This window comes from Octopus sinensis, unplaced genomic scaffold (assembly GCF_006345805.1).
Source record: "Octopus sinensis unplaced genomic scaffold, ASM634580v1 Contig17124, whole genome shotgun sequence".
Lineage (NCBI taxonomy): Eukaryota > Metazoa > Mollusca > Cephalopoda > Octopoda > Octopodidae > Octopus > Octopus sinensis.
Window position 1 is genome coordinate 32725 of NW_021834818.1, and position 12498 is coordinate 45222.

At 41.1% G+C, this 12498-nt stretch overlaps 1 protein-coding gene across 1 annotated transcript in view; it reads right to left on the reverse strand.

Moving 5' to 3' along the window:
* Positions 1 to 7137, reverse strand: part of LOC118761760 (leucine-rich repeat-containing protein egg-6-like) — a gene marked incomplete at both ends in the record, with an annotated part of 38494 nt that extends 31357 nt beyond the window's left edge. Inside the window, one exon of the mRNA XM_036499907.1 lies at positions 7066 to 7137. Within this exon, the coding sequence (XP_036355800.1) occupies positions 7066 to 7137 (72 nt within the window). The remainder of the gene's footprint in view (positions 1 to 7065) is intronic.
* Between the last annotated feature and the right edge of the window lie 5361 nt (positions 7138 to 12498).

A 12498-nucleotide genomic window follows, 5' to 3' on the forward strand; every position in this document is an offset into this window, starting at 1 on the left:
CTTCTTTTTCAGAGCTTCCTTGCAAGTGGTAAGCTCCCAGTCAAATTGAAAGAGGGTGTAGTATGCCCTATCCATAAGGGAGGTAGCAGAGCAGATGCTGAAAATTATAGGCCTTTCTCTCTGACCTCACACATCAGCAAAGTCATGGAACGAATAGTCCGCAAGAAACTAATCATGTTCCTTGAAGAAAATGACTTGCTATCTGACACCCAGCATGGATTTCGGCCAGGCAGAAGCTGCTTAACAAAGCTCCTGCAACACTATGACTGGGTGTTAAAACAGCTACTAAATGGCTCAAATGTGGATGTAATATATCTCGACTTTGCAAAGGCCTTTGATAAAGTCGACCATGGTATGATCTGTCACAAACTGCGTGGTCACGGCATAGGCGGAAAACTTGGAGAGTGGCTGCACAACTTCCTAAAAGACAGAAGACAGGCAGTTGTGAGCAATGGAGCCACTTCCAAGGAAACACCAATAACAAGCGGTGTTCCACAGGGCACTGTCTTGGGGCCACTGCTGTTCATAGTGGCCCTTTCAGACATGCCTTCAGTTGCTACGATGGCCACCCTTGCTAGCTATGCAGATGACACAAAAATCTCCCACACAATACAAAACCCTGAAAATATTGCGCATCTGCAACAGGAGTTGGATAAAATATACAGGTAGGCGGAGGACAACAACATGCAGTTTAATGCAGGTACGTTCCAGGCCTTGCGTTACCGTCACACAAAGGTAAACGACGTGCAGACTGGATACACTGGCCCAGGAAGAATTGCAATCCCTGAGTCAAAATCAGTGCCTGACCTGGGCATTGACATGAGCAATGATGCATCTTTCCAAGTGCATATTACTAATCTGGTGATAAAATGCAAATGGCCAGCTGGATGGATTCTCCGAACTTTCAGAACAAGAGAGAAGGAGACACTGATGGTCCTCTGGAAAACATTCGTCCTCAGCCGCTTGGACTACTGCTCCCAACTATGGTCACCACACAATATAAAACTAACAGCAGAACTTGAAGCAATTCAGAGAAGCTACAAAGAAGATTGTCTCAATGTAAAATATCAGCTACTGTGAAAGACTGAAAGTATTAAACCTCTTCTCCCTAGAGTGGAGGCGGGAGAGATATGCGGTGATATACACATCAGGAAAATCCTGGAGGGTCTTGTCCCAAACTTTGGCATTCAAAGTTACCCCAACCGCAGAACGGGGCGCCACTGCATGGTGCCAAAGATTCCAACATCACCATCAAAATACAGGTCCAGATACTGCAACAGCTTGGGTTTTAGAGGACCACAGCTCTTTAACATCCTCCCTAAATGCCTAAGACACTTACATGGTGTGGATGTGGGTTTCTTTAAAACTAAACTGGATCTCTTCTTGTCGGGAGTCCCAGATGAACCTACCACGACAGGAGACGCAGATGCGGGCAGCAGTATCGAACTCCCTTGTTGATCAAGTGCCACGTATCAGAGGTGGATTCACATATTAGTGTAGCTCATTCAGCGGTGGTGCCCCAGCATGGCCGCGGCCTTCGGGATAAAACATTTTTAAGGATTTTAAGGATTTTATATATATAAATAAAAAATATAAAATTCGAGGAAAAACCTTTTATTGAATAAAATACATATTGTCATTAATAAAGTAAATATAATTAATACATGGAAATTGAGATTAAAATGTTAAAATGCATTAAAATATTACACGGCAGTACATATTCATATTAAACTATACATATATACATCAACATACACAGATAGATGCGTGCAGACCGCATACATATACAGACGTATAAATATAAAGCTAAAATATACACACAAATGCATGTACACATATGCATACGCAATCTAGTTCGCACGCAAAACCACTGTATCTATAAAGACTATAAGCTAAAATCATGGATGGGGAAGGGGCGTTCTTATTTACGATATAAAGTTGAAGACATGGGTAAGGGAAGGGGGGACGTAAAGTTACAGGACTCTACAAGTAACGGAAAGTAAGATAGAGAAAACACGAAAGAAAGGAAGAGAGAGAAAAAAGAGAAGAGAGAGAAAAAAGAAGGAAAAGAGTGGGGACGGAAAACGAAAGAAGAAAAATTATGTATACAAACTTCGTAATCACATATACTGACACATATATATAGAGACAAGTACGCAAACACACAAGTTCAAGTGGATACATACACATACAATCGTGTATGTATGTGCTTAAGTACAAACATACGCTCACTTACACATATACAAAGACGTATACTTACAAATACATATTCGTGGCTATACACATATTTACATCAAAATGCCTAGGTTCTGACAACATTGCTTTTTAAAAATGGTGAGTGTAATAATAAAAATTATACGAAAGACATGTAAAATATAACACCCTATTTCGGATCATCTATAAATTAAATATCAAAGTAAGCCTATACAATATAATAACATGAAATAAACTAAGTCGAAGGTATTTCCTAAGGAATATGTAGAAATATTAACAAAATAAACAAAATATATGCACGAGACTTTGCTATACGGAATGAAATCTGCATAGCGCGAAACAAATCCATCGGTGCGTTTACAGACTAGTCCAAGAATCAAAAATCAAAATTTCAAAATTCAAAACTACAAAACAAACAAAATATACTCTATCCATATGCCACATTTATGTTTGACATTTTAAATTTGGTTGCGTGCCTGCATAAGTTCATCAGCTCACTTCTTTGATTCAAAGAATTATTGTCTTTGAATAAAATATACAGTTTCTCTAACAGGCAAAGATTGCACTTAAAATTTTTTTCTTATGCGCTCCATGTCTGTATGGTACCGTTCTGTCCAGAATGCTCCATGTCACGTTGAAAGGTGGTGTTTCCTTTTCTTTTAGTTCCCAAACATATTTTGCTAGGCTGGTCCTCTTCCTATTTTCTGGGTATCTAAATGGATTTTTATGCGAATAAAATCGCGTTTTAAATGAATTTTCTGAAGCCCCTGTATAGGTCTAGTATTCCGATGAGCCTTCTATTTGTACCTTGGCTCTATAAACGATCCCTTTTACTAGACATTTCCCTCCCAACGGACAGGAGGATTCATTTTTGAAATTGCATTTCTTGAGGGGCTCGGCACCATGCTTAATATCAATCAGATTCCTATTATGCTGGCTAATATAAGAGGCGAAATTTCTGCAACAAGAATAGCTAACCTTAAGGGTTCTTTTATTAAATATTCTTTAGAATTTAAGGTCCAGCTTAAAATGCCTAGAGACTAATTTCAAAAATTCCTTACCTATATTAGTCTTTACGGCCAAATTGAAAGCCGGGTTGAACCACAAAACTTTCCTTCGCGCAGCATTATTACCAGCATTAAGCTGGTTGTACTGGATCTTCTCAGAGAATCCACCATTCCTTAATGCGCTATCGTAATACGGTGCAGTATTATGGAATGCTGCCTCATCCGAAGAAATTGAAGATATTCTTCTACCTACATTGCTGACTAAGTTCCTAAGGATAACTGGCGGATAACTGCAATGGCAGGTGTCTACAACAAAGGGAAGAAGAACGAGATGGTTCTTTGCCCTGATAAAATGTGGGGGTCACGGCAATGTTGAGAAGGAACTCGAAAAAAATGTATTTGATAATAATTTGAGACCCGTAATTAGGCTAAATGCCGAAGATTCCACATCAAAATCATCTAAGCACAGCAGGTTCCTGCTTGCACAGTACATCACAGACAGAATGAGTAACAAATGCGTTCTAATGAAATCCTAATTTTGTGTTAGTCAAATGCCACCTGTTGGCGCCTGCACTGAAGGAAGCCGGATTCGGTCCTGTTTCCAGAGGCTGGATCGCAGTAACCTACGACAAATTGTGCTTGTTGGAACCATTCAAATGAACTGGAACTAAGAAGACCTGGCGAACAGGCTATAAGCAGAGAGGTAGTGTGGTGGAGAATACAGAACAATTGAAGAGAGAGAGATAATACGATCAAACTCTCATCGAAGCCTTAAAATTCCATTTAAAATTACAGTGAGGGTGGAGTGAGAGAGAAATCTACACCACCCAAGTAAATGTAGTGAAAAGTGGGGGAATACTAAACTGCACCTGTAAGCTGAGTCATACCGAGGACGATGGAGTACTTGTAGTCGTAGTCTTGACCTAACTTTCTTTACAACATCTGCCATAATGGCATGGACGATCCTAAAATTACTTGAGTAGTTTATGACTGGGAGTTACATGAGTTTCAACTTCGTCAGTCAACAATATTGGCCTCAGAAGCGGTCAGAAGCGGTCACTTACTATCCGTCATCTAGAAGACAGTGGAAAACCTGGGGAAGGTGTTTAAATTTAACCGGAGTGACACATAATCTAATTGTGAAAGCAACAAGGATTCTGAAAGGCGACTATCTACAGTGGCCATGTGATGTCTCCCAGTAATTTTAAGACCTGGAGTTAAAAATAGAGCATCCGCCATGGATCATTTGGCAGTTCTCCGTACATGACATTTCAATATCCTCATTGAAGAGAAGGAAGCGATTGCCTGTGAAAAAGGCTGAGCAACGTAGTCCTGAGCGGAAAATACAATTTAAAGCACTTCATAAGCAGCCTCAGAGAAAGCTTGGTTCTCTGTGATTAGATGTTGCTATTGCGAGGCTTTCGGTACGAGGGCAATACATCACGGAATTGGAGTGCGGTGGAGGATTTCCTGGCTTCACATGTATGTGATGAAAAACCTGATTTGGGTAGCACCACACCACCTCACTGTGACAAGTGGCCAGAAAGGTATAGGAAGTTACTGAAAAAGAAAGGTGTGTATGTCTTACTACTTTCATACTAATACAGAGTCTATGATTTCCTTTTGTTTGTCATCTAACCTTATGGTTACTCTTATTTTACGAGAGTGGCAGAAGCTTTTGCGCACTCTTACATCCTCACGTGGGACGTATAGTTTATTTATATCAGCCTCTAGGAGATGCATGTAGTGTATCGTGACAGAATTGCTTTGTTTTGATTCGGTGATACACATCTCATTCGTGGATCATTTTATGGTATCAAAGCTGCTGCCTAGAGGACCTATATATAAGGTATTCATTGCATCAGTCTTTTCTTCAAATGGAAATAGGTTTTTATAGTGGCGGCTCATAAGAATGCGGTGTGACGCGAGAGAAATCATATCAGCACATTCAATAATAGAAGAGACTAGCCATAACAGTTTTAATATATCGACGGAATTAAATGCAGGAAGATAAGGAAAAAAATGCGGTGTTTGGGGATTTCATGAAGGAGATGACCATAATGATGTTCAAAGGATATGAGTTTGTCATAAAATTTAAAATTAAATACACAGTATTTTACGTAGGATATGGGCGGTTCCGATTAGCGCTATCTTTTGAGTTGCTGCCATTTTGGGGTTTCCTAGTATCTGAGATGGTATGATTCAGGCCTTTTGCTATAATTCCTCGGGCAACTATGACAACAGGCATTGTTTTACTTCCACATTTTGCTAATTTCTATTTCAAGATCTTTACACTTGCTCAGTTTTGTAGGTTTTGATAGATACTTTTTTTGTCGATTGGGACAGTTTTAAATGAGGAGGCATGGTTTTTTTCCTGTAGTTTTTCTATATAATGCCTGTTCTATTCGCATCTATCTTTCTGTCACTTTGAATGGCAAGGTTCTAGAGGTTAAGATGCGATCATCTTCAAGAACTGGAGTGTGTTCGGGTCCCCAACCGATTGTATCATGTGGCACGTGTATGTTTTTGCAAATTAACTAGTAAATATGATGTGCTGCTCAATCATGCCTGTTGAGATATTCTGTATGCACAAGAAGACTGCACATGGAGACAACATGATCAATGGTTTCATTTTGTTGTTTACAAGACATGCTGGGTGACTGCCGTTCTTTAATATGGTAGTTTCTTGTAGGTAGGCCTTGATCTTGAGCTGCTATATTAAATCCGTCTGTGTCTGATTTTAAGCTAGAAGACACTAAACATTGATGGGTAATGGCTTTATCCACATCGGCACTATTAGCTCTCTTTGGGTATTTGCCATTGAGCTGTTTTCTTTGTCATTTATCTGTAAGAATATCTAAGTCAGATTCTTTGCATGTACTTTCATTCGCTTAGCTTTTTTCTGTGCTTGCTTCTAGTACGTTTAATTCTGGGAATTGTTGTATTTGGAATTCACTTAGATATTTCTTTGCATGCTTTGTTACTTTGTATGACACTTTCTTGTTTTCGTGCTTTGAGACAAGTTTTAATATTCAGTCATGAGAGTTGTTTAGGTAGGTGTCACGGTCAATTGTGGCACTATCCATTGTTAATTCCAATTGTAAATGTTACGGCCACCCTCTTTTCTTTGCAGGTAAAATCGTTCTACATCTGTTTTAGGGTGGTGCATTCTATGCATTGTCAACAATTTTCGTATTTTTCTGTCACGATTACATATTTCAATAATTGACCAGTTAATGATATTGAAACTGTAAGTCACGACTTGTACGGCATAGGTACTGATCACTTCGATCCTGTTTCTTGCATTCAGCTCTGTCTTGAATATTGCTTTTACCCTGCGATAATATTCATCACTGAATATTTGATCATGTCCACTTCAAATATCGATAAGTACATGTATCTCTCCGCGTGTTCTAATTCCATTATGACATTCTGAGGGATGTTTCTGTCGTTTTTCCTTTGATAAATGTAGCTTTTGCCCATTTATCGAGGTAAAATTGCAACGTGATATCATCAAAGAATTGTTTAGTATCTCCCGCCCAAGACGAAACACTAAAGGACTATATATTTATCCACACATTTCAGGAATAAATATACATATGACTATATACGCACTTTTCACAATATACCAAACAGTGATGTAGAACACAAAGACTTATGTAAACACACATCGTCACACACAAACACGCTCAACTCACACACACTCACATACATATATATATAGAGAGAGATAATGTGAGGTAGAGAAGGGCAACCGAAGGTTAAGAAAGTAAGATGGAAAGGTATTAAATTTCAGGAAATATATACTCAGGAATATAGTATGAACAAGACTGGTTCAACTTACAATTCACCTAAGTTTGGAAGATTTGCAAACGATCCATTTTCAATTTTCACGATTGCATTACTGGAAAGATCTCTGAAAGATAATTCATGAAGAACAAGCATAGAAGTGATTAGTCATATATTTCAAATATTATGTCTAATGAAATAGCTGCTGAAATAGAAGAAAAATAAGTACAAGTGAGACAATTTGGTGAAGACGATTATGAAAATGATAAGTGAAGATTATGAAGATAATGATGAAGATGTATGGCATTGTGTTAAGTAATGATGAAAGCGATAATTATTATGATGAGGGCATTGACGGTGACGGATTTGGTAGTGATGAAGTTCTTTCGGTCTGCTGGCATTGCACTTGTGGTTCCATATTATGACTGATAAGGATGATGATGATGGTGGATGATGGTTACGACCACCACGAGGACGTAGACGATGATTATGATGACAATATTTACTGATGGTGCTCTTAATATTTGGAATGATCATGTGGAGGATGACGCTGATATACAAAGTTGAAACTATAACAAAAGAGAAGGATGAGAATAAGAATAAAATTAACGACCAGCAGTAATTGATAAATGAGATTAAAAGGGTAAAGAAGACTAAACTAGAACTGGCGATATGTATCTATCTATCTATCCATCTATCTATCTATCTATCTATCTGTCTACTTATCTAACAATCTATCTATCTAACTATCTATGTAGCCATCCATCTATCTCTCTATCCATCCATCCATCTATCTATCCATCCATATATCTATCTATCTAGCTATTTATTATCTATCTATCTATCTATCTATCTATCTATCTATCTATCTATCTATCTATCTATCTATCTATCTATGTATCTATCTATCTATCTATCTACGGACGTGCTGTCACTTCGGCTCCGAAGGTAATCGTTTATTTTGACTATTTATAGCCCATATTTTGTGTATGTTTTTAAAAATAAGGTGTGTAAGGCACCCAACTTTCGTTTGAGTGCGTTTCCAAGGGAGGAATTCGGCCCTAGGGGCTGTTTCAACCCCATTTCATTTCTGTAATTTTCTTCTCGACATTAGAAAATGCCGAGAAATTTTATTGTAGAACGCTGGTCGCGTTCCTTTATGGACCAGCATTTTCCTAGTTTGGAAACGCTAGGAGAAGAAAAAAAGAACTCATGCACGCAAAGTGCAAACATGAATATCGTTGGAATGAACGCTGCAACCACGTGCGGTAACAGCCCTGTCACCACCGCCACCACCACTACAACAACAACAACGAAACTGCTACTGCTACCACCCCCATCCACCACCACCACCACTACCAACACAACCAACATAAATGATAAAAATGAAACTCACGCGAATACTATAAGAAAAACAACAACAACAACAACAACAATAAAAATGAACTATCTAATAGTGAAGATGTTAATACAAAAAAATCAACAACACCAGTAAATTTCGCTGACACTCTGCGTCAGAAGAAAGAGATTGTAACATTTACAAATGAAGAGCTCATAGAAACGAGAGCTCTCTTTACAACCCGTGGGCAAGATTTAGTGCTACATACACCTCAACACATAAAGCAAGAAATAGAAAATAAGACAATTATATATAAAATTATAAGAAAAAACAAAAAACTAAATGAGCAGATTACAGAAACAGATGTAGAAAAATGCTTAAAAAGCATAATGAAAGAAAAAGAATATATAAACTGGGGTCCAGTTTAACACAGTAGTGGTCCGCTTCCCTAACTAGGAAGTGGCAAAAGCTCACTCTACTGAGTCTCGGGAATTGATGAAATCATCATGGTCCCATACTATAAAAACCAGAGAGTGAGTCGAATCACTATTAAAAATGTACCTCCCGATCTTCCTAACAAATGGATAATAGGGGCAATCTGTTACCATTTAAAAAATATCAACATTTTGGAAACCGCCGTGTACCTTCGCGACATTTGGGGTGGGAAGACAATAGTGGTGACCATACAGATTGAGGGGGCCTCTATCGAGAGCCTACCGGATAAGATCCACTTGGAAAATGTTGTAGCAGAAGGCAAAAAACCTAGATGCTACAACTGTGGCAGCCCCGAACATTTAATTGCCAAGTGCGCTCTGGTACAGAAAAAACAAGAAAGAACAAATCAGAAAACAAATAAAAAAACCCTTGTTGCCAACACCAACATCAGCACCAACACACTCAATTATGGAACAATGCCAAGAAAAACAACAAACCAGCAAACAAACCCCAACAACATCACAAAGAAAAGAAACAGTACCAACACAATCACCGTTCACGTCACAACCAATTCAACATGCTGAACCAACAAAAAATAGACCAACACCAACACCGAGAACGGCAATTAAAAAGACAGAAAACAGTGACGAGAAGACAAATTCTACCCCTAACACCACAACAACACAAACACCGCACAAAACATCAACAATTTCTAAAAGCATACATAGTAATGCAAATGCTTTGCCTTTACCTCCTACTGATACGTCGGACGACGAAAGTTCGACGGAATGGCAAATAGCCACAAGGAGTAAAAGGAAAGGATTCAAAAAATCCACCAAACAAGGAAGTAAAGCAGGGAGATATCTAACTCCGGACAACATCCCCCTAGACAATCAAAAAAGCAATGAACCCGTAAAACCACACACACAACTAACTGCAATAGACACAGTCAATAAAGAATTAATGGACTACATCACATCCAACACGGACATCTGTGAAGATGACTTTAAGACAAACAATCATCCGCACACCACACCACCGAAACACATCAGAATTTTACACATAACACAAGCACAACACCACATACTGAAAACAATATTTCCGAATGCGGTAGGCGGGTTTCAACGATACCTGTCCAGAAAACTATACAAACACCTCATCAAAAACAATACAAAAGAAGAAGAAAAAAATGAAACTTTTAAAATGAGTAAGTGACCTCCCTCTTGCCTCTTGTCTCTTCTAATGTAGTGAGTAAAACACAATTTTCGTAAATGTCAAGTATGCTTAAATTAGGTTGTGTGAATGCGCGTGGTTTGGCGTCGGCTTGGAAGCAAGGTTACCTTCTAAACGACATCAAGTCACTGAACGTGGATATAGTAGCTATCAGTGAAACCAGACTCAGTAAGCCGCGGGCCCTCGAGTCCATGTTTGGCAATCAATTTGACATTTATTTTTCTCCCTGTCTGCCGAACATGGGTGGTGGATATACCGCGGTGCTTTTTCGAAAGAGTCTAAATGTAAAAGTAAGAGCAATATTCCTAGACCCGGAGGGTAGGCTGGTTGTCTTGGACGTGGATGGCAGAAATGGGTGTGCATTCCGTCTGATGGCAGTTTATGCACCCTCATTAACGGGTCGGGCGGATTTCTTCAGACGTCTAGAGGTTTTCCTGGGTACGTCTAGACCTTTACTGTTAGTAGGGGATTGGAACGCTACCTTGGACACGCATCTAGATTATGTGGGAAGGGATAGGAATAGAAGGGGGTGTAAGAGCCTCTAAGACCTGCTCAGACGTTTCCATTTGTCTGACAGGTTCCGACTCGACCATCCGAACGTGCCAACGTGGACTTGGACAAACCGCATCGGATCGTCGAGATTTTATCTAGATAGAATTCTATGCAGGACAGCGGATAGGGATAGTGTAGGATGTCCACAATTTAAAATAGTCAGCTACACAGATCACAAATTTGTTACGTGTACGCTCGACTTAGATAAAACACATAGGCAGGGTCCCGGTTACTGGAAACTGAACACGTCGCTGTTAGCGCGACAGGTTTACAGGAACCGGATTAGCGAGTTAATTAAGAGGGAACTGACGGGAGCCGTCGTTAACAACCGCTGGTGGTACGCCCTGAAAATGGCAATAAAATCGGAATCAATTAGGTTTAGCAAGGAATTAGTGATAGAACGAAATAGAGTAGAGGGAGACTTGGTTAAGAAACTAGAAGAGGCACTTACCACTGGCAGCGCAACCAACGTGCTGGCTGCGTCAGAGCTAAAATGCGTGCCTTAAGGAACGAAGGGATCGAAGCTGCGCGTGAGGCCCGGGTAGCGGAGGCGCAGCGTGGCAACAGAGCCACCATTCGGTCTCTAATAGATCAACAGGGATGCAGTTTACTCTAACCCGAAAGGATGTGTGAGGCCTTTCAACAGGACTTTGCTCGACTGTTTGGTGCGAGTGGTGGGTCGGAACGCGGGATGGATTTCAGTGCCTACCTGACCGACCTGCCACGGCTCTCGGCAAGAGAAGCGGAGTGTTGTGAAAGTCCCATCACAGCCGCTGACGTGTGGGATGCGATGGCGGGCTGCGCGAGGGATAAGTCGCCTGGATTGGATGGTTTACCCTACGAGCTGTATTGTCAAATGCCAGACTTGTTTGGCGACCTCTTCGCATCAGGCTACTGCAACTGGCAACAAAACGGGAGAATCCCCGGTTTCGTGAGCCGAGGTGCAGTGACGTTGCTGAAGAAAGACCCAAACAAGGGGAATTTTATCGATAATTTCAGGCCCATCACTCTGCTCAACGCAGATTTGGAAATTTTGGCCAAAGTAATAGCCGAGAGGTTGGCGCTTGTCATTGGTAAACTGGTCGACAGGGCGCAAACATGCGCCGTGCCGGGCAGAACCATACATGACAACCTCCATCTGATGCGCTACATTGTGAACAGGGTAGTTAAGGATCCTGGCATGGGTGGGGCGCTGATAAATTTGGATCAGTCTAAAGCCTTCGATAGGGTCGACCATCGGTACTTGGCGGCCGTCCTCAGGGCGGCTGGCTTCGGTCCCGTCTTCCGCGGTTGGATCGCTGCCTTGTATAGCGGCATCCGATCGGTGATTCGGTTGAACGGTCACCTGTCGAAACCGTTTGACATCACGCGTTCGGTCCGTCAGGGGTGTCCCTTGTCGGCGCTTCTGTATGTATTGACTCTCGAGCCGCTACTGCGGAAGCTGGCGACACTGAGGGGCATCCCATGGGAACTGGGTTGCGGGACGAGCGTGTCGGCATATGCGGACGATCTCACCGTCATAGTGTCGAGCGACAAACACATCCAGATGATAGGCGAGACACTAAGAAAATACGAAACGGTGACGGGAGCAAAGATTAACCCGGAAAAGTCAGTGGGTTTGCTACTCGGCACCTGGAGAAGCATGCCCATGCCGTCCGACTGCGGCTCAGTAGTGGGACGCTGGACGGACGGACCGGTTAAATTGCTCGGGGTCTGGTTCAGTCCGGACCTCCAAATGGATAAGAACTGGGACGAGATCATGAGTAGAGTGGTCGCTCTCAGCCAAACATGGGCCAAGAGAAAGCTGTCTCTAAAAGGCCGGGTGGAGGTGGCGAACGCGTACATCGCATCCGTCATCGATTACCGCCTGACCGTCGTACCTTGTCCCGACAACACCATCACCAAACTGGAACGCATACTCTTCCGCTT